At 42.9% G+C, this 23,148-nt stretch overlaps 1 protein-coding gene across 2 annotated transcripts in view; it reads right to left on the bottom strand.

Annotated features, from left to right (window-relative positions):
- FRMD4B (FERM domain containing 4B) overlaps positions 1–23,148 on the bottom strand; it is a 323,770-nt gene that overhangs the window by 169,187 nt on the left and 131,435 nt on the right. The window contains exon 1 of one of the 2 annotated variants that reach the window (XM_055343543.1): positions 10,254–10,431. The exons of the other annotated variant lie outside the window; for it this stretch is intronic. Coding sequence (XP_055199518.1) covers positions 10,254–10,415 — 162 coding nt within the window. The 5' untranslated portion in view covers positions 10,416–10,431. Of the gene's footprint in view, positions 1–10,253; positions 10,432–23,148 lie in introns of those variants that run through there. 2 annotated transcript variants of the gene reach the window in all.

Below are 23,148 nucleotides of genomic sequence, written 5' to 3'. Positions count from 1 at the left end.
ACTTTAGGCTTAGGATCAAGTTTGTGCAAGGGGTTCAAATTTTTGCAACCAAAAAGCTACTATTTCTCAACCCATGTTATTTTTAACCTTCACACCATACCATGCAAATGTAAGTAGTATTTTATGTTTTGCATTGGTAAAGAAACAGGCCCAGAGCAATTAAGCAACTTGGCTCAAGGTCACACAGCTGGTAAGTCATGAAGCCTTGATTTTAAACCAGGTCCAGCTGACTACAGCTCATTCTATTTCCCTATTTTATCAAGGCCCTTTTCTCTCTCAGATAATAAGCATCTAATCACATTTTAATGAGACAAACTTATTTCTGTAAAAATATTTGCTGGCGACATTACCCAAGGGTAGCATGACGCTTATGATAACTGGATCTCCTTAGCAGTTGCAAATCTCAGGGTCATATGAGAAGAGAGCTCATCCAGATGAGAGACACAGCAGTCAGTGGGGTCCCATAGCCTTCATGCATGAGAGTCTAGGGTTCAGAGTTGAGACGAAGAAAATTTAATAGCTTCGGTTGCAAAGAAAGAAAGAAACCAACCAAATAGTTGTGAGCATCTTTGCTGTCATGCCAGAATCAGAAGATGTCAGAATCCCAGGATAAAAAGCTGTGCCACGCAACCATGTGGGCAGTGTCTCTCTGCAGTGCTCAGTGGGTCCCTGTCCTGCTCGCTACAGTAGCCTATAGTTCTTAATCTGGGATTAAAAGAGAAAGGAGGAGGTAAGGATTCGCAGACTGTAGGGTTTCGATGGTTACTCACATACATAAGACATTGAGAAGACTGCACATATAAAGATAACCATTTTCCAGGCACTAATCCCTCCATCCATCCAACCATCCATCCATCCACACTTATATCTAACATGGGTCACTGAAAGTGTCAATACATTGAATTTCTAGAACAATCATGGGAAAGAAACACCTTAAATGAGATACTATAATTATATTTTACAGCAGAAGAAAAATTTAGTCTCAGAGAACTCACATACTAACAAAAGGGGAGTCAGGATTTGAACTCAGGCAAACTGAGTGTATAGACTTCATTTTTAAGGGTCAGCCTATGTTTCCACTCAATGTTGGCTGAGTGAATGAATAAGTGAAAAAACTGATAAGATTCTATCTCCACATGTTGTTTACCTTTTAATAAATAAAGCAGCAAGTCAGTGGCAGGAGGCTGAGCACTGGAGTCAGCCAGAGCACTATTCAAATTCCAGCACTGTGACTTATTAGTTAATAAGTATATAAAACCAATAAAGTGAGGTTCAAGATATCATCTCGTAGAGCTGTTACAAGGACAAAGATAAGGCACGACATCTCATAAAGCTAAAGCTTTTCTGTATATACCCTGGAGAAGTTCTTGCTCACAAGCACAAGGAGACAAACACAAAAACAATCACTGTAGTATTTTGAGACGCTGAAAAATTGGAAACGGCCTAAGTGTCCACCAACAAACGATTGGTTATATTCATGCAATGGAATATAGGGATTAAAATGAATTTAGAGACAAATCCCAAAAGCTTGTTGCGAGATTAATAAGGTAGCAGAATTATACATCCTTATACACATTTGACAAACACAGTGGTAATATATATTTATATGGAACACATACAAACATATGTGGCAATATTATAAAAACATGCCCAGGAATGAGAAACATGAACTTCGTGATAGGACTTTAGGGAGAAAGGAGAAGTACCGGTTTCAATCGATTTTATACAATTTTATTATATTTCAAAAAAGTAAACATGGCAAAATATCAAGATGTCTTAAAAATGGGAGGTAGGTGCATGGACTTTTACTCATATTATCTTTTATATTTTTGTATATTGAAAAAAAAAACTCTAAAGGTTTTGTGTTTTAAGATAACACATGCCAAATGCCAAAGACAAGGCCTGGCACACAGCAGCTGCTAAATAATTAGTAGCTATTAGTCAAGTCAAGGCAATGAGATTATATACAAGCACTAGTTAAAGAAAAATAGTGATTTAAGCAACGAGCTTTGCCCAAACACAAAATTCAAGAGACTAAAGATGATTAGGACATGAGGGGAAAATGGCACAATATAATTTATCACATTTGTCAGCCTCTTTCATGCTAAGTTTATTTCAAGGATGCCAGGATTTATATTTGTTATATATGAACACTTCTAGGCACACATATATGTAATTACATGGCAACTTTAATTTTTTTCATGAGAGTTTAATTTCTGCTTCCTTTCCATGCTTTACGTCATATTGTCTTGTCTACAAAACTTAGAGCTACCTATCTTATTTTTCCATTCGAATCATTCACACTTTTCTACAACCACCAAGCTGGACAACACAAATTTCATGTTCATGATAAACAGTACACGGTAAACAGAAGTTATATTGCGCTGCAGCTCTACCAAGACAAGATGGTATAAGGAGAAACAAACACCCATTGGAAAAGGCAGGAGAGTCTATTCTTAACTTGGTGTTTTTCAAGCTGTGCCACAAAGAGTCTGCAATTGCCTTTCGAATATAACTGAGACCGATCTTGATTTTAAATAACACAGTCTTTTAGAAATGTATTTATGTGAAGTGATGGGCTAGAGCATTAAGGTAGTTTTCCTTCTGAGTTTTGGGTATCTTAGCATGTCAGTTCCTTGCCATAAAACCCTAGTCTTTGGCTACCAGAAAAGATGGAAGACAAATTTTCTCTGTGATAAGGAGACTCGTATTTCCCCTATCGGCCAAGTTTTCTCACCTTTCTGTGTGTATTACTGCTATTAACTGACTCCATGGCCACCCGATCCCTTCACTAAGGTAGGATCCAATCCGGAGACAGTCAGGCCATGTTCTAAAATAAAGCCAGATTCTACATCCTTCACGTCAACGCAATCCCTACTCCCCGCTTCCTTCCCGTGGGCCCTTCCTCAGTTCAGGCTTTGATCCCAGCACCTGTTGGGCAGGCATTTGTAGAAGATGCTGTGATGTGCTGCCCAGACTTAGTCCCTCAGTTGTCGGAGGCATTCTGAACTGACAGCCCACAGCCCCTCTGGGCATCGCCCTCCCTTAAAGAGCTGCCTACGTCAAGGTCACTCCACATTCTTTCTCAAGGGACCCCACGTCCAATGATGGGTTGATGTAAGTTGGCCGGGAGAACAGCCCTCTTATTCCCGATGGGGACAACTCTCAGTTCCAGAACTACCCAGGAGGGCAGCTGAAGCCATTTCTCCTCTGCTCATCCTGCTTCTTTCTATTCCCTTCTGGAAAGGGATGTTGCTATTGTAGTTGTTCATGGAAGAGAAGGACCTGTGCACGAGGACATCTCCAGGTCCTCCAGGTTCTCTTCACTCACCCCCTGTGGTTGGGGAACCACAGGCCTCCTGGATGCTCGGTCATTCCCCAGGCCACCCAGAATGCGCTGAGCACCATCTATGTCCTAGGCAGAGACACTCTGTCAGCAGCCTGCAGTCCAGTGCGAGGTAGGTGCCCACACAAGCGAGGAGACACAGATGAAAAGGCAGGGAGGGTCGTGCGCCTGGGAAGGAAGGGCAGTTTCCCAGGCACGGATCCAGCTGGGGGGATCTCAAGCTGAGGAAACAGCAGGAGCAAAGGCAGAGGGTGGCGGGAAGCCCCACGAGGCTGCAGAACAACCAGCCATTACGATGGACTCCCACATCCACCTCTCGATCTAGCTGATATAACGTCTCCTGGAGGTCACTTCAAGCAAAACTCACCCCCCACCTACATTTCCCTCTACCACCACCCCCTTCAAAAAAAGGAGTCACTCCCAGGGTGCTCTCTAGTAAACATCCTGCTCGTAAATTTGTTTCAGGAATCAAATCTGCATCAGCATTCATGCGGTACCATGATAAGATCCCTTTTCCTAGTCCCTGTGGTCGAGTGGGTTACGGGATCAACTCCAATCAACGACCTGCGAGAAGTCACATGAGCCACGTAGAGGCCGAGCACCTAATTGCCAGTGCAAAGCCTCTAAGGGCTCTTCACTCTCCATCCTGGTAACTGGCAACATGCAGGAACATTCTGTGAGCCTCCGTGACAGTGATGAGCAGAGCTTACAGACAACCAGTGACTGGGCAGGTAGCGTGAACCAAAAACAAACCTTTGCTTCTTCAAGCTATCAGGATGCTGGGGCTGTTTGCTGCCAGAGTGAAACCTATCCTCTCCTCACTAACATACCTGGATGCCTGGATCGCTGCCACAGCCTCCCAGCTGCCCTTCCCGCCTCTACCCTGCCACCCTCTCCCAAATGTGTCTAAAGGTCTAAAACAACCTCTCCCCTGCCCCCAAAGATCTGAGGAAAAACATCAAAACCCTAAAGTAAAAGATCGCTCAAATTCAGACGCTATTCTTTTTTTTTAATAAATTAATTTTTATTGGTGTTCAATTTACCAACATACAGAATAACACCCAGTGCTCATCCCGTCAAGTGTCCCCCTCCGTGCCTCAGACGCTATTCTCAATCAAAATCTCTGTCTCTGACTCCAGCTCTCTTTTTCTCTTTCTCTCACCCCACCCTCTCTCCTCATCGGCCTTAATAAACTTAGGATTCCCCCAAAGCCACGTTTTCCTAGGCCCGAAATGCCCTTCTGCCTTTCTCTCCAAGTTCTAGCTGTCCATCGAACCTCAGCTTGAGAATGACCTCCTCCAGGAAGCCCCCTTGGCTCCCTTCTCCTCTCTTTTTGCTTTAGTCCAGTCTGATTTAGATTCCCTCCACTGTGCACGTAGCGTTTCATTTCCTTAACTGTCTCCTGTCTTTGACAATAGATTCCTCGAGGGCAGAAAAAAATGCCTATTTTGACTTTGTGTTGCTGATACCTTGGCACAGTAGCAGGGCCGGGCCGAGCACTTTGATCATTATTTAAGGTACAAATAAACGAGCCACAGAATGAATCAATCTGTAACCTCAATCATGTTCTACCATAAAGGACCTGGTAAAAGTAAACTGAACACTCGTCTTGAATGTTTGTTCGCTAATTTCCTGGTGACTAGGTATTTGATGAGAAAATTCTTTCATATTCCTTCAAGTTCTATTTTTTTTCTATGATTGAATTTTGGACTTTCCCTCCTCTAGCATTCTCTATCCAATGTGTTGCTTTATTCCTAGTATGGGAACTGGCAAAGGTTATCTGTAAAGGACCTATCAGTAAATATTTTCATCTTTGTGGCCGATACAGTCTTTGTATCAACTACCTGGCTGTAAGTAGTTAAGTCATAACGACTCAGTTCTGCTGCTGTAGTGCAAAAGCAGCCACGGACAACATGTAAATGAATGAGCAGAGCTGTGTGCCAATAAAACTTATCCCTGGGTGACTCAGTGGGCCTTTGGCCCAGGGCCTGATCCTGGAGACCTGGGACCGAGTCCCGCTTTGGGCTCCCTGCATGGGGCCTGCTTCTCCCTCTGCCTGTGTCTCTGCCTCTCTCTTTCTCTCTCTCTATGTCTCTCATGAATAAATAAAATCTTAAAAAAAACTTTATTTACAAAAACAGGAAGCTCTGTGTCAATAAAACATTACTTACGATGATGAGAGGCGGGACAGTTTTCTCCTGCGGGTCACAGTTTGCAAGCCCCTCTTCTAGTCTGTGTAATTCAGAGAGTGAAGGCTGGGGATGGGCAAAATACACATGGTTTGAGATGCACACAGGCCACTGAATGCTCAATGGGGAACTTGCCTTTTGGGGGAGTCGGTCTTGCCCAGCCAATGCGGTGGGATGCAAAGTTCATGTGTTACCAGTTTATGGATTATCAGAGTCTTGGATTTAGAGAAATTATTTCCTTTGAGACCCTATTGGGTCTGTGATCTCCTAGATTTTTTTGTATTGGCTTAAACAAAATACGGGCCTACTGTGTGAATACGAGGGCAAATACACAAGCCCTACACCCACTGTGGGAAGCCACAGTTTCTCTTACTTAACATCGTTGACTGCAAAGATGGGAATTCTAGTATCACTTAGAAAAACAATAGTAATACCCCCAGCTACCCTTGATCAAGGACCTTCTATGGGTCTGGTGGTAAGGGCTATGCATACCCAAGAGCTAACATGTATTAAACAATTTGCATGTACCAGGCAGGGCATTCAGTGTTGAAGATTTTATCTCATGAATTTTTCATCCTGCCCATAATGCAGGTACTACAGTTCTCCTCTTTTATCCAGGAGGCCCAAAGAGGGAAAGCAATTTAGTCAAGGTCTAATTTGCTGAACTTGGAGCCTACAGCCTCTGCCTGTTTTGCACTGTGTGCTACCCCTCAGTGCCAACTGCTTGCCTCAGGGGAGCTGACCCAGCCTCTTAAGGTCACTTAAGTATCTCAAATTCTGTCCAAGTTACCTCCTGGGGGAGGCAATGACTCTATTCAGGGTTTGCAAGAAATTCTACCTTTGAGGTGTTGGAGATGAGGGGAAAACTTAATCCCAAGTAACAAACTGAGGGCTTTGTTAGAACATGTCACACTGAATAAGAAGCAAAGGGTGTTGATTTTTTTCAACCACATTCTCCCATCATTTTCCACCTCAGTTGTTTGTTAAACCTAATTAATTGCTATAACAGAACCCATCCAGGCAAAATATCAGCAGGATAGATAAATGGCTGATGAATCAGCTTTTAATATTTAATCCCAAATTGAAGATAAATGTCCCAGCCTACTACTTCAACCAAATTCAAACTTTTACTTATGAAGTAAGTCTTTGTTCAAAGCAGCCCCAGTAGAGCTTTGGCCTGCTCTTTATTTAGTCGTGTTATTACAGAACTGCCTTATAGCTAGTACCTTAATTATTCATGGTTTTTGGCAAATTAAGCCTCGTGGCTCTCCAGTATCTAGACATAGAGGAAGTGTCCAATTCCAGAGAAATTATGCCTTCTCAGCTGTGCCAGCCAGGCAATAATGTTGTTGCCAAATTCTGCATGAATAGGTGGGAGATCTTATTTCATTTACAGTATATGAATAAACAAAACATCCCCCCAGGGACTGCCAGGTATTTCATGTAACTAATATCTCCAGCACCACCCTTATATTTCTCTCTGGAGTGACTGAACCCTGGATTTCCTTACAAACAAAACTATTTAGACTACAAGCAAGAAACATGACACCTTTTTATTATCAAGACGATAAAAAATCGGGTTCAATAAATCTGTAACCCTATGATGTTTCCTGTTCATATGCCAGTAAACTGGGCAGTACCACTGAACATTCCCCTTCATGATTTAGAATTTGTAATTACTGGATAGCAATAAGGGTATTCTAATGATGAGCCCTGCACCCTGTTAACTCGAATTACTGCGGCAAAATACTTGGAAATGTGTTTGTCATTAATCTTTGTACTTACCTTGAAAAATATTTTTTTAGGGAGCTCTAGCTTTGAGATTCTAATAAGGCAGGTGCAGTGGACATTACGGATCTCACCCCAACTGAGCTCTGACCCTCCCCCACTGTTTGGCAGCTATGTGGTCTGCCTGGGATGAACCTCACTCCCAGCTACGGGAATGGGTCTGCTCCCCCACTGGCCTTAGCCCATCAATGTAATTAGTGTTTCTCAATAGTTATATTCATTATCATAGTCTTAAGGAGCCTTGTAGATAGTTTTTTGTTTGTTAGTCACCCCCTCCCCCTACAAATTCTAATGCCAAAAGTATACTGTGTATCTGTTATGTATGCATATCTGTGCTTTATACACAAAAAGAGGAAGATTTTTTGTGTCCCCTTCCCACTCCCAAGACATAATTTTGGTCTCTTGGTGGTCCTATCACTCCCATTGAGAATGCCTGAATCATAATCCCATTCCCTGTGCCATACAGTGCATGGCACTGAGGGTGGGCAGACCCTAAATTAACCTATCAGAGTGCAAACTTGGAAATTTTTTTAAATAGCCTTTAGAGATGAGAAATTTTCTTTCTTTCTGGATGGATTGATAGGTGGATCTAAGCTCTGGAACCACTGCAACTATCTGCTATCATCAGGAAAGAAACCAGTAAAGAAATAGCCAACACATGAACAAGAGAAGGCTAAAAGAATAATGAGCAACAGGCATTGGGCCATGATCAAACCATACCTGCAGTTCATTCGACTGCTCGACTTTCTGGTTTGTCAAAAGTCCCTTCTTTTTATTTTGTAGATTAGAGTTGGGTTTTCCATTATTATAAATTCCAAATGACAGAGCAGATAACATTTATTGAACGCTTCTTAAACTCTAGGCACTGAACTAAATATCTTATGTGTCAAGTAATTCGTTTATCAACCTCTGTGATTAGTACTATTATATTTCCCATTTTATGAATGATGAAACTGAAGCAGGGTAAGATTAAGTAACTTAATCAAACATAGGCAGAGGTTGGATTTATTCCTATGTCTCTCCAACTTGGAGCCTAAGGTATCAATCACTTTATTTTCCTGCCTTACAGTTCTAAACAATTTAAGTCACTGCTTTCTTGCTCAACATTTAAAAGGCATTAGTGAAAATGGTGTTTCTTTGCTAGCAATTAACTTGCGTTTGTGCAATGAAAAAATCTATGATTCTCTTAAGCCTTAAAATATTTTAAGAATTCTTACTTCTCACAAAGCATAGGAAACTTTAAACTTGGAGATCATTTCCTACTTGACCATACTCATAAAAATGGCCATCATGATTTTAGATGTCCTTTCTTATTATCCTGAGTGGGTATTGGCTCAGTCACCATCCATTTTATAGAAAACTTACAGTTTGGCAGGACAGTCCTTCAAGTGGCTGTTCTGCTTAAAAATAATTATTGATACAACTTATAAAAGTTTCTCCAACATTAAAAAGCAAAAACAAAACTCTATGGGGGTCACCTGTCCTACAGACCAATGCAACGATTGTCCCAAAGACAGAAAGGCAGAGACGCACACACTTCTGGCTTCAAGAAGCCAGGTGATCTGTCTACAGTGGCCAGATGGGCTCTATCCACAGCTCTGTAATACTCTCAAACCCCCACATGCCACCCGGCGTCTCAGCCTGGCCTTTGCATTCTCACAAAATACAAGACAACGGGGACATGTTTTCTAAAGCAAGAGTCATGAAAGCATGAATCAAATGTTGCTCACATTATAACGAGGATGATACAGATGTCAGCGATGTCAAGGGAATGCTGATTTTTTACATCGCCCCAGTTTAACCTGAGGGGCTATTCTTTTAATTTTGCTTTATGGATGGAAGGCTACAGCTTGTCAGAACCAGAGGCTTGATGGCACATAGGACTCATTACAATGAGATGCAAATTCTAGCCAGAGTGGGCCTGGGGTCAGGGGAGGAGGACTCTAGGATCTGCAACAAAGCTACTTCTACATCGGGAAGAAAACAGGATGATGTTTTCATGATGATAGTAAACACCAGGCATAATCTTCCTAAACACAACGTAGATTGAAAAAAAAAAAAAAAACCTCAAAGATATTAACAACTCAAGCAGAGGACTTTTAAATCCAGAAATGACTGTCCAAAAAAATAAAAATAAAAAATCCAGAGAAGCTGCAGTCCCAGAGAAGATGAATGGTCTCCTAGTTGAACAAAGTTGCTGCATTTTTTGCCTGCAGGATGGGACCCAGCAGAGAAATAAAGAGGCTGTGTTGTGTGAGGGGAGTAAACCCCAACGTAAGCATTCCAACCGTCTGCCAGGCCAGCCCTCCCTACCCTAGCCATCATCCTTCTGCGAAGTGTTCACAATTTGCTGTCCTTCCTCCGCAAGCCCGTAGACACAGAATCAGCTTTTCCTGGCTCTGCCTTGCAAGTTGGGGCTGCCTGATGGAAAACTGAAATAAAATCAAAGGAAAGAATGCAAACCCGGCAAGGCCCCTCTGATGGTAAACTGGTGTGAAATCGCCGGTCCCCGAAAAGCTCACCCCCCATCCACCCCAATAAAATGGAAAGGAAGGAATCATCTGAATGTCAAAGTGTGGCTTCCTGCAGCCAGACCCCGCTGCTGCTGCTGCTGCAAAGCTGCAAAGCTGCTGCAAAGCTGCCGCTCTCTCCGAGCCAAGTGCCAGGCAGTGGACACCATCACCGTGTAACAGATGTCTCTGCAAGTGCAGGTCCTAACTCGCAAGTGCCCCCGCGCCCAGTGGGCAAAATCCACAAGCTTTGCCAGGCAACAGTTACCCACACACGCTGAACATTTGGCCCCAGAGTCAAGCAGCCCTCTAGGAGCCGAAAAGAGCGAGGGAAGGGCGGAGGGGGGAGAGGGAGAATAAAATCCTACAGGTGGAACGGGCTTCCCAGGAGCGCCTGGCATCGCGCGGCGCCCGGCTCACCTGGTACACGTCGCGCAGCCCGCACCACGTCCGCAGCACCTGGTGGCACGCCCGCAGCCTCTCCGTGTACCATCTCCGCAGCGTGGACACGGTCAGGTTCCACACGAAGCGGCTGCCGCTGAACAGCAGGTCCTCCACTCCGCACATGAACACCGAAGCCATGCCGCCTGCTTCCCCGGGACCCCGGGGTGGGGTGGGGTGGGGTGGGGGGGGGGCGCCCCGGCTCCCGCAGCTGCAGCCCAGCAAGCCCCGCCGCGGCGGCGCGAGCGCCTGGGCTCCGGGGCGCCGGCTTCTGCGGGCAGCCCGGGGGCGGGGGCGGGGACGGGGGGGGGGGTCAAGCCTTCCCCGAACTCGGCTTTCACCGGGCGCCCCCGCCGGCCTCCCGCGGCATGCTCGGGATTGGGCGCCCGCCGGCCCACGGCCGCGGCTGGCACACACGAGCCCAGTGCCCGCCCCGGCCGCCCCGCGCGCTGGCAGCGCCGAGCGAGCTGCGCTAAGCTCCGCCAGGCGAGCCCTCTGCGCTCCCGGGGCGCGGGAAGCCCAGGCCGGCGGGGACTCCCCCCCGCGCGCCCCGAGCGCGCAGGGCAGGGGCGGGAGCGGAGCGGCTCGGGGCAGGCAAAGACCAGGGCTGCATTTCAGCCTCCCGCTTGCACACACACGTTCTGCACACACACACACACACACACACACACACACGCACGCACGCAGCAGCTGGAGCCTCCTAAACCGCCTTGGGGAGCATCTCACTGCACACTACAGGGTCTTTGCTCTGTGCGCACTGATGAATACCTCCGGGCAGCCACAGAGGCAGGGGGGGAAAAGGAAAAAAAAATCCTCCGAAGCATCCCTCTGGACCCCACTTCCCTGGGGGGTGGGGGTGGGGAGAGGGAGACAGCCCTGAGCGTTTCCTTGGTTGTGCTGGAGGCAAGAGATGAAGACACCAGTCTCAGAGCAACGGTGCCTGCGTCTGGCGTTGGCTGCACAACCTGGTCTTTGCTCCCCATTTGAGGGTCTCCAAGAACATGACAGCCTGCGTGCTGCTGCCCCGGCCACAGGGCAGGTTCCCTCAGCTTCCCGCCCCGCTAATTCCAATGCAGCAGGCAGTTCATGAGAATTAACAAAGAGTGTGTTCTTGGTCTCCAGCAAATAGCTCCCAGTTACTGTTTGCTGGAAAATAGAAGCTCACAAGAGAATCCTTGGTTCGGTTCTGGAAAATGCAGCCTCTGGATATGTCTGGCAGCAGCTAGTTGCCAGCACAGAATGGCACAGGTAGTTTGTTCTGGACTCAAAACTGAAGGAAACTGTTTGACCACTCATGAAGTCACCAGATAATTAATGTCTTTTTTTTTTTTTAAAGTTCTCCCCCTGGAATTGATATTGTCTAAGGCATTTGGGAAAAGGAGCCCAAGCAGCCCCACATACCACCAGTCTCTGTTTAGAATGTGTGTAGATTTCAGTTCCATATAATAGTATAACATTTCTTACAGCAAAAGCACTGCAGCAAATTTCAGGATGTCGATTTTTTTTTTTTTTTCCTGAATCCATCTGTAGGACAATTGTCAATTTTATTGGTGGTTTCACACCTGGGCTGTTATCTTGGCTATTGAGTGGCAGGGAGGTAAGGCGCCAAAGCCTTTCTCCTGAACTAGCTCAGAAGGCTTCAGAACAGATTATCGACCAGTAAATCAGCTTTATTTCAGGTTTCAAATGTGCCTTTGGAATCTTAATTCAGGTGAAACTCAATCAGTCAGAACACAAAACTGTGTTCTCAAGGTGCCTATTGTTTTGGAAATGCCCATGATCGGGAAACTTTTAAATGACGTTTCTCCTACTATTTTTACTTCTTTTTATTACTAACAAAATCACCTAGGAGTTTCTGTTGAATTAGTTCACTGGACACAAGACCTGATCCGAGATCTGGAAACAATTCCTCACGGTAAATCTACTCTATGCGCCCATGAGTACGAGCATTCTGACGATGTTTCCCAACATAATGGTCACAGTGTTTCCACAAAATAAACTAGGTCCTACAGAATCAAGAGAAACTGAACTAAGTATGGTTCGAAAATGAAATGTCATCCTTCTAATGGAAAACTACTGATCTTCAAAAATGGAGTGTTAGTATGAGTGAATGGAGGTGGTACATTTATTTAACGACGCAGTGTGACTGTATTCTCGGAAATACCGGGCAGCAAAGGGAATACCAGAATAAAACCTCCAGCAGGTCAATTATCTCTGTCTCATGACACCAAGTTCTCAGAAGAGATGCTCTAGAAACCAGGGCTATTATCCCTCTGTGCACAGGTCTAAAGTCACTGCTCAAGTCCAACCTCAGTCATTTTCATTCCAGATTTCCAAAGTTGGGGCTTATACTACTTCATGGAAAGTGGGATGTGGTGTCAGGGTTCTCCAAGTGCCGGGCCTGATCCAGCAGCATCAACATCATTGGGGGAACCTTGTGAGGGATGCAAGTTCTCAGCCCACTCCAGAATCAGAAACCAGGGGGTGAGGTCAGCAATCCCAGCACTCACGTGGCCTCCAGGAGATTCACACTAAAGGGAGAAAAGCACTGTTGTGGGGCATGGTTGGCAGAAGCCATGTCTCCTATGAGAAATACACAAGCTCCTTAAACCCACAAAGCCTCAATGTCCTCATCTATAAAATTGGTATAATATCAGAATCCACCATCTAAGGTTTTGGGGGAAAATTAAGTAAAATATTGCATAGAAAGTGTTTACTGTAGGGGCACCTGGGTGTCTCAGTGGTTGAGCATCTGCCTTCGGCTCAGGTCGTGAACCCAGGGTCCTTGGGATCCAGTACGCATCAGGCTCCCTGCAGGGAGCCTGCTTCTGCCTCTGCCTAGATCTCTGCCTCTCTCTGTGTCTCCCAGGAATAAATAAACAAAATAAAATAAAACAAAAAGAAAGTGTTTACTGTAGCAGCTGGCAAAGCGTAAGCACCCAAAGAAAACTACCACCACCCCTCAAATCATGAATTTTTTCCATTTTTTGTATGCAGATAAAACAGAAGTAAGGTGGTTTTGGTATTGTTTTTAATTTCAACTAATCATCCACATGTATTTTCCTACACTTTCCTATGGGTTGGAGGTTATAGTTGGTGGTGATTCGCTTGCAGGGAGCAATTCTGTTGCTTTCATTCAAGTTCCCAGAAAGCTTTTTGAATCTCCATCTTCTCTGGCACAGCCAACCTTTGCTGGGGGACTTGGAGAGGCGGTAGACACTCAAAGATGGATGCAAGACAAATAAAGACACCAACATCCACTCTGATGCTGCTTCTTACCCAAACAGCTTCCCTCTTCTGTGGAAGAAGAAGTTTGAAGCTCCAGGACAGGGAAGGAAAGGCAAGTTCCTCCTCACTAGAGACCAACAGGGGGTGGGGGTGTTGGCAACTGACCCAGATGTGCAGCAGTGGAGAAAAGAGTGACCCAAGTGTGGCATCATTCTTAAAATGGACTAACCACACGGGACAAACCAAATCCCAGGCACACACCCTTGGTCTAAAATTTCCACTGGAAAGGGAGCTAAATCAAGCTGGCTTCAAAATTATCTTGTTCATAATTTATTTTTCTTTCTTCAATCTTTCTTTCTTTCTTTCTTTCTTTCTTTCTTTCTTTCTTTCTTTCCTTCTTTCTTATTTAGGAAGAGGACTTTCTTTCCTATTCAGCATCACAGTTCCCTGCAATACGCTGTAATTTCCTGCAGCTCTCTCTGGGGACTTAAAAAGATGCTTCAGGTGACAGCATTACTCATACACCTGGGAGTTCTGCTACGGAGGTAAAAGAGAAATTGTCATTATCCCTGAAGCTCCTGTCGGTTTTCCTTTGAGCAATCAAGCAGGAAGAAGAGCACAATGCTGGGAAGGCAGCACAAAATGCCAACTCCAGTCTCTAGAAAGAGCTAGCCCGTTGGCAACATAGCAGCTTCCAATGGTCCCCTCTGCGCCTCAAAAAAGACAGGGTTCACTGCCTGTGGATTCTTGTTTTTTTAAGACAGAGAGAGCACAAGTAGGGAGGGGAAAGGAGGAGCAGAGAGAGAGGCAGAGAGAATCTTAAAAAGGTTCCATGCCTAGTGGGAGTCCAACAAGGGGCTCGATCTCACAACCCTGAGATCATGACCTGAGCTGAAATCAAGAGTTGGATGCTTACTGACTAAGACACCCAGGCGCCCCTGTCAATGAACATTTTAAAACTTTACTCTCTCTACATACCTGAAAAGCCAATGGCTAAATTCTGATAGACCCTGAATGTTTGACATAGGGCTTGAGGGGGATGAAAACAAGATTTTAGTTCAATGGCTCTCAATCAGGAGCAACGTTGTATACCTCCCTCTGGGACATTTGCCAATGTGTGGAGACATTTTTGGTTGTCATAACTGGTGAGGGGGGTGGGTGCTAATGGTGTCTAGTGGTAGAGGTCAGGGATGCTGTTCAACAGCCTACAATCCTCAGGACAGCCTCCACAAAAAGGAACTCTCCTGCCCAAAACGTCGGTCATGCAGGGATTGATGAACCCTTCTAGTTAAATGCTACACTCTGCTCCTCCTCTCATATCATTTTCATTGGGAGAAACAGTCTTCCTTCTTGGTATTTTCTCCCCAAAAGGCAGATTGGGGAAGGATGCAGCAATCATTCTATGATGGTTTTCATGTCCTTAAAAAGCACCATAACAAACTTAAAGCCCTTTGAGAAAGAACTGGAATGTCATTTTCTCTCATCTTCACTTAATCTTTTTGTGATTTTTCATAAAAATGAGGAATAGTAATTCTTATCATAAACTACTTATATTTTTGATCCTTTAATTTTTGGTTCTATCATTTCATTTCAATTAGAGACTCCTTAGCTGGACCAAAGACTTTCTTTGGCATGTTAAAAAATTCCCTCCATAATGACCCCAAAGTGCAATACTGATGCCTCCCTTGGGCCACACACTGTTACAAAGTCTCTCATGTGGCAGGCTATTTCCCCTTCCTCCTTTTTTCTCTGTTAGACTGTAAGCTCTAGCAGGAACCCCTGTGGGTGAGGGGGGGTGGGGTGGCTGGATGGTCCCACCCTATTGAGGAGTACCCCTTGCACTGGAAAATGTTTTGTGACCCTGCGTGCTGCCAGGAGTGTCCCAGGCACTATGACATCAACAGCAAAAGCACCTCTACACATTTCTAATGCCCTCAGGTATGGTGGCAGCTGCCCCCATTCAGAAACCACTGGCAGAAGCAGGGAAAGGGTCTTACTCATATTTGTTTCCCGGGTGGCTGGCACAAAGCAGGCAATCAATACATGTCTATGGAACTGACAAATGAATGACTATTTGTCTCAACAGTGAATACAGAAAGAAGTTCATCCATCCCCAAAATACATACTGTGGTTCATTAAAAAAAAGTAATGTATTGAGTTTGCATTACGTGTCAGGCAGGGAACGAAGTACTTAGAATGCACTGTAACAAAACAGAGGTGATCTAAGTGAGTCTTAGAGTAGAGTGGGAAAGGCAGACCACTGAACAAGTAATAAGAGGAAGCAGGCACTGCCACAAGGGTTATAAGGGAGGGTTGTAATATAGGATTGGCGGGGGGAGAATCAGGGAACGCATCACATGAGACTGCAGCTGAGACAGAGGAGTGAGTAGGAAAGAGCTAGCTAGGTGACAGGGGGGAAGAGACACACAAATAATGCTCTGAGGCAGAAGGGCAGTAGGAACGAAGGCTCTGTGAAAAGACAGAGCCCAGATTTGTGGAGTTTAGAAAAACCAACAGTAGGGGATGGTTGAACAGTAGGGGGGCCAGGGAAGCCCATCTGGGCAGCAGCTGCAGAGTTCCATGAGTGAGAAGAAAAGGCTTAAGGTAGGCTGGTGGGAATGTCTACAATAACTAAGCCAAAAAGGTCAACATGTCTCTCATGCCCCTGGAGAACCCAGGGCATTATCCTGCAGAACAGAGTGAGGACATGGTGGGTGAAGGTGCCCCCTTAAAAGCAGCTGTGCAGAGGTAGGCTTCTCATTCAGGGGGTCTGTTTGCCCCTCTCCCTTCTCCATCCTGCCCCAAGGAAAAGGCAGGAGGGCTTGGCAGACAGAGAAATTCTGCTTCAATCCCAACTTGAGCTAGAGGCTAGGTGGTCTTGTTCTTCCCTTCACTCCTGCTTTAATTCCTGCTTCCCTTTGGCTGAGAGAGCAAGGAGTGTCCTCCAGTCTTGGACTCAAGCAGGAGTTGGAAGGGAGTGTGCAGAAGTCGTAGAATCCTGAAGGGGAAGGAACCAGTCATTATGGCCCATCGTCCAGGGCAGGAACCAGTCATTATGGCCCATCATCCAGGGCTGACCAGTAGGCTGATTAAATTCTGCAGCTGTCTTCTCAACTTTGACTGGCTTTTTGGCATCATAAAGATCTAAAAACATTATAAACTAAATAATATCCAGCACTAAGACACCTATCCAGCATCTATCCTTTGGCAAACTCATTCCACTCCTAGAAGAAAAAACAAAAAGGAAGGAAGGAAGGAAGGAAGGAAGGAAGGAAGGAAGGAAGGAAGGAAGGAAGGAAGAAAGAGAGAAAACCAAACCTTCTCATCTTCCTCAAACATCTCATGTGTTATTTCATTTAACCAAATTCTAGCTCAAAGGAAAAAGGAGGGATGCTATCTTTATTGTATGAGGTATAAAAAAGGGAGCAATGTGCTAGATCCACATTGTATCCATTTTTACTAGTTAATCCATTGAACAGATATTGGAAGCTCCTGCCAAGTCAGACCGTAGAAGTCATCTATGTAGATGTGAAAGCACTTGAAGGGGATGTTGCTTCCAAAGAAGCCCTCATAGGTCAGTGGGAAAGAGTTGACCTTCTTCTTGAAAGAAGAAATAGTATCAGTGTTGTGATTTACCTCCCACCCCCATAATTTGTCACCTTTTATTTACACTTCATTTACATGCACACCAAAAAGGACAAAATTAAAATAGTAATAAATTGGTGATATAGCACCCTTAAAAAAAAAAGGTTTATTTATTTGAGAGAGAAAGAAAAGAGGAAAGGGGCAGAGGGAGAGGGAGAAAGTCCCAAGATGACTCCGAGCTGAGTGCAGAGCCCAGTGGAGGGCTCGAGCTCAGGACCCTGAGATCACGACCTGAACCAAAACCAAGAGTCAGTTGCTTAACCAACAGTACCACCCAAGTACCCCTGTAGTACCCTTTTCTCTAAATAAATACAGTCATCTCCAGATGTAGCATCAGTTGATTTACACAGTATTCTCCCAAGGTCAAATGCAGAAAGGCTTTGCTGGCCCCATTTCATGGATAAACAAACTGAGGCAAACAGAACCCAAGTAATTGGCTGAAGATCAGTAGGAAAAACATTTAGAAGCATCTTAAATAGTAGGGCTGTTAATTTTTCAATCCTAATTTGAGAGACAAAAGGTCAATTTCTTTTGTATTGGTAAGTTATTTTCTTTGGCCTCCTACTATAATTTATAGGTTATGAATGGCTCTGGAACTTATTTATTTCTCCAGAAGGTGAATTTGGCAAAATTCTCACCCTTTGGACTTACCCCATTTAAGTAAGAATGAAACAGTGATAAGAAGAAAAAGAAAATGAAAAGTTATAGAACTTTTTTTATGGAAGTTAAGAGCAGTTACTTGAAACCCAATGGACCTTTGCTTCTATACAATAAATGAAAGAAGAAAACCAAAAGATACATAAAAAATCTTGACTTTCCAAAGATCAATCATACTGTGCATGTGCCAATAACTAGTAAAGCAAAAAACAGAAATCAGCCAAGATCGATGGCTTGCAAAGTAGTAAGAACTCTCAGGACCAGGTATATCCTGGCCATCAAATAAAGAAGTTATAAAAAATAGCTCATTCTCCTGTTATTACTAAAAAATACAGAATGATTTGGTAGGATTATTGCTAGGAATTTCGACTATTTGGCCTTGAGCAGCAAGAACAAAATAAAAGCAAAGTTTGGCATGTAAAACCATAAAAAAAGACAAAAAGTTATAAAGGTATTTATTTTATCTTGCTACCCTAAAATTAACTTAAAGTTGATATTAATGACATATCCTTCTCAACTACAAATGGATTGGCAACAAGAGAAAGCAGCTGAAAACAGCAGGCTATAGGCCTAAGGCCTATGGATATTTCATAGAGTTGAGAAAACAGTTGTATATTCTTCAGATCAAGAGTTCAGAAAGCTCTAGGCAGTATTTGAGAAGAATGAGGAAAAGAATTTCATGATCTGATCTTGAATCAATAACAAACGAAGAAAACAGGAGTTTCACTCCTGAAGGAGCTGGCACTAAAGATATTTAAGGTGGATCTCCTCACTCTAAAAAGATTCCATCATAATGTCAATCCGGTGGGCTTGCAAATAATTTTGGTTTATTCCTTGTATGTTTATATATTTTGGCAGATGGTGTCGACTGTATATTCATTAATCATTTACCCCCTCTTTTCAGAGCTTTCATTTTCCATACCTCTGAAATGAACTATGATTGATCTAAGGGAATGCATGACACCCCATCTGTCAAAAGATGTAAAGTTTTCTAAAGAGTTCTCTCTTTTTTAAAGATTTTATTGATTTATTTGAAAGAGAGAGGGTGTGTGCACATGCATGAGGTGGGGGCAGAGGGAGAGGGAGAAGCAGGCTCCCCACTGAGCAGAGAGGTCCATGCAAGGTTCTGTTCCAGGACCCAGGAAACATGACCTGAGACAAAGGCAGACACTTAACTGACTGAGCCACCCAGATGCCCTATTAAAGAGTTCTGGAAAAGATTTCCCTCTGAAAAAAAAGACATACCACAAGAATTTTGTCAGCATATTCCTTGATTCCTGCTTGCAGCATTGTTGGATGAAGACACAATGCTTTGAGCCACAGCAGCTATCTTGTGACCAAGAGGACATATGTTGACAGCAAAGAGAGGAAAAAAAGAAAGGTAAAAGCTTGCGTTTTGATGACTTTGTTTAAATGTCAAAGCAACCTGGGAGCAGTGCACTTTCAGATGACTTGCAATGTGACTTAAACAATAAAGGGTCTTACAGAGTTTAAGCTGCTTGTAGTTGGATGTTTTATTACCTTCAACAGACCACATTTCAAAACTTGCCACAAAGCCATAGTAATCAAGACAGACTAGCACTGGAAGAAGGGCAGATATAGAATAGATCAAGGGAGTAGAGTCAAGAGTGCAGAAATCAATCCTCTCATCTATGGTCAACTGATTTTTGAGTGCCAACACCATTCAATGGGAAAGCACAGTCTTTGCAGCAAATGGTGGTAGGATCGCTGGATACTAACATCAAAAAAATGAACTCCTACCTCACATCGTATACAAAAATTGACTCAATATAGATCAAAGTACTAAAATTAAGAGTGAAATTCACAAAACTCTTAGAAGAAAACATAATTGTATACCTTTGTGACACTGGATTACACAGTGGTTTCTCAGATATGCTATAAAAAGCATAAGTAACAAAAGAAAATAAATAAATAATTTATAGCCTTTATCAAAATTAAAAACTTTTGTCTTTCAAAGAATACCATAAAGTGGAAAGAAAAAAAAACTGGCCACTGATTAGAAGAAAATATTTGTAAATCTTTTATCTGATAAGGAACTTCTATCCAGAATATGTAAAGAGCTACAACTCAACCAGAAAAAGACAAATAACCCAATTTAAAAGTTCGCAAGGGATTTGCATAAACATTTCTTTAAAGCAGATATATGAATGTGTACTAAGCATATACAAAGATCCTCAACATTATTAATCCTTAGGGAATGTGAATCAAAACCACAATGGTATACTACTTCACATCCACTAGAACAGCTATAATCAAAAAGAAGAAATATAACAAGTGTCAGCAAGGATGTGGACAAATTGGAACCTCACACTTTGCTGATATGAATGTAAAATAGTGCAGCCACTGTAGAAAAGATTGGCAATCTATCAAAAGGTTAAACAGAATTACCATATGGCCCAGCAATTCTATTCCTAGGTATATACCCTAAAGAAGTAAAAACTTGTTTTAAAAAACCAACTTGTATATGAATACTCATAGCAACACTGTTCATAATAACCCAGTGGTGGAAGCAACCCACACATCTATCAGTTGATGAACAGACTAAAAATAAAGTGGTATAAGTGGTATATACACATAATATAATATGATTTAGCAATAAAGAGGAATTACTGATAAGAGTTAAAAAGTGGAAACAACTCAAATGGCACTTGATAGTGGACACACACCATATGGTGCAGCTATATAGTGGAATATTATTCAGCCATAAGAAGGGATGAAGTAATGACATGTGCTACGACATAGATGAATCTTGAAAACATTATACTAAATAAAAGAAACCAGACCAAAAAAGTCATATATATATATGTATATATATACATATATATATTTAAAAGATTTTACCCATTTATTCATGAGAGAGAGACAGAGAGAGAGGTAGAGGCACAGGCAGAGAGAGAAGCAGGCTCCATGCAGGGAGCCCAATGCAGGACTCAATCCCAGGACTCCGGGATCACACGCTGAGCTGAAGGCAGACGCTCAACCACTGAGCCACCCAGGCATCCCAAAAGCCATATATTCATAGAGGCTGGTCATAGGTTACTGGTCCCCCAGGATTTTGGGGGGATGGAATGGAAAGAGATTGTCTATGGGTATGGAGGTTCTATGGGTATGGAGGTTCTTTTTTTGTAATTTATTTTATTTTATTTATTTTTAATTTTTTAAAATTTATTTTATTTAAAATTTTTTTTTATTTAGAGAGAGAAGTAGGGGGCAGAGGGAGAGACAGAATCTTAAGCATGTTCCCTGCTGGGAATGTGGGGCTCGATCTCACAACCTGAGATCATGACCTGAGCTGAAGTCAAGAGTCAGATGCCTAACTGACTGAACCAGCCAGGCATCCCTGGAGTTTCTTTCACTGTAATGAAAATAATCTAGAATCACATTATGGTGATAGTTGTCCAACCTTGTGAATGTACTAAAAACGGCTGGATCATGCACTTTAAAAGGGTGAATTTTGTGATTTGTGACTATAATAGAATAAATGAATCAAGAATCAATAATCAAGCGATCATAAAAAATAAGTATTGACAAGAAAGGAAATAGCCAAAATGGATGAATCTCAAAAGAACTATGCTAAGTGAAATAAAAGATCACATATTTTGTGATTCTATTTACATAAAATGTCCAGATTAGGCAAGTCTATAGGTATAGAAAGTAGATTAGTGGTTGCCTAGGGCTAAGAAGGGTCTGGAGGGAGAGCAGGGAAAATGGGGAATGACTGCTAATGGTACAGAGTTTCTTTTTAAGAAAATGAAAATGTCCTAAAGTTAGATTATAGTGATGGTTGCACAACTCTGCAAATATACTAAAAGCCATTAAGTTGTATACTTTAAACAGGTGAACTTTATAACTTTATACGTGAACTCTATCTCAATAAGTCGTTACCAACAAACAAATAAATAAAATAGAACACTTTTTAAAAAGATTTTATTTATTTATTCGTGAAAGACACACACACAGAGGCAGAGACCTAGGCAGAGGGAGAAGCAGACTCCCTGCAGGTAGCCCGATGCAGGACACATGGGATCACCACCTGAGCCAAAGGTGGATCTCAGTCACTGAGCCACCCAGGTGCCCCGATAGAACACATCTTAACCCTTTATCTATATTTCCTGAATATTCTACAATGAACCTGTATACTATTTCTTCAGGAAAAGGTGTTTGAATTTCTTGATTGGAAAAAAAAATGTCTATTATACAAAACAAAGTTAAAAAAAAGCCAGGAAATCAGTACTGTACATGAACTCCACTGTGCAACTTGGTGAATGCAGGCAGAAAAAAAAAAAAAAAACTAAAGGAAAATACATCAAATTATTGATAGTGATTTTGAGTTAGGATCACTAGATGATTTTTACTATTATTATTTTTTGGAGGGCCTTCTTTTCTATATCTGCACATGTTACTTTTTGATTTCTAATTCTGAAAGGCACATGAAATCATACAAAAGGCTATTATCCAGTGAATGAAATGTTAAGTTTCTCTCCCATCCTGGTTCCCTCGCTCCTCATTTCCAGGACTGCCATGTAAGATCATCCAAGTTGTTTACTGCACAATGGCATGTGGCTGAGGAAGTGAGCAGAGGTTATAATTGAGCTTGGGCTCTGCTGGATAAGCCACAACTCATGGCTCTGAGGAAACCATCTTTTTCATCTAAACCACATGAAAATACTATGTAAGGAAGTGCCAGCCCTACCCTTCTCCCCTCCACAAAGGCTACCACTATGTCTAGTGTTTTGTATGCCCCTCCAGACATAGTCTATGTTATCGAAACAGATACATCACGCTGTATGGATGAAACAGTTATTTAAAAAGAATAAAGAAATACCAGGAAAAGCAAAAAGCAATACAATATAATCAGAATTCAAATGCTTCTAGAGGAGTCATTCAAGGTAAAATAGGATTAAAAGGAGGAGGGGGAAAAAAAGCCTGTTTGTAACAAGTCTTAAGGGAAGAATCCTAAGTGCAAGGATTGTTGGATTGTTTTCCAACCGAGCAGTCTCCAATTCAAGTATGCTGTTTAAGCAGCAAATGAAATTGATTAAAATGCAATTGCCAAGTGGGTTGATATTTGGTACTTTATTCACCACGCTTCCCACAGCTTAGAAGAGTATGGTGGTATGCGCGTGGTCCAGCTTCCACCATGGAGAGCCTTAGGATTTTCATCTGCTGAGAAACCTAGAAATGAGTGTCCCCACATGAAGCCTGGTACTTCCATTTCCTTCACTCTAGTGTCCTCGAAAACAAAGAGAATTGCTTACACGGAAACCTAGAGCACTCTGTTAATCTATAGTCTAACATTTCTGTATTTATCCAACTTGGGCTA

This window comes from Nyctereutes procyonoides, unplaced genomic scaffold, assembly GCF_905146905.1.
Source record: "Nyctereutes procyonoides isolate TBG_1078 unplaced genomic scaffold, NYPRO_anot_genome, whole genome shotgun sequence".
NCBI classification, from domain to species: domain Eukaryota; kingdom Metazoa; phylum Chordata; class Mammalia; order Carnivora; family Canidae; genus Nyctereutes; species Nyctereutes procyonoides.
Note: the sequence above shows the minus strand (reverse complement) of the source record. Positions and strands in the feature narration are given on the sequence as shown.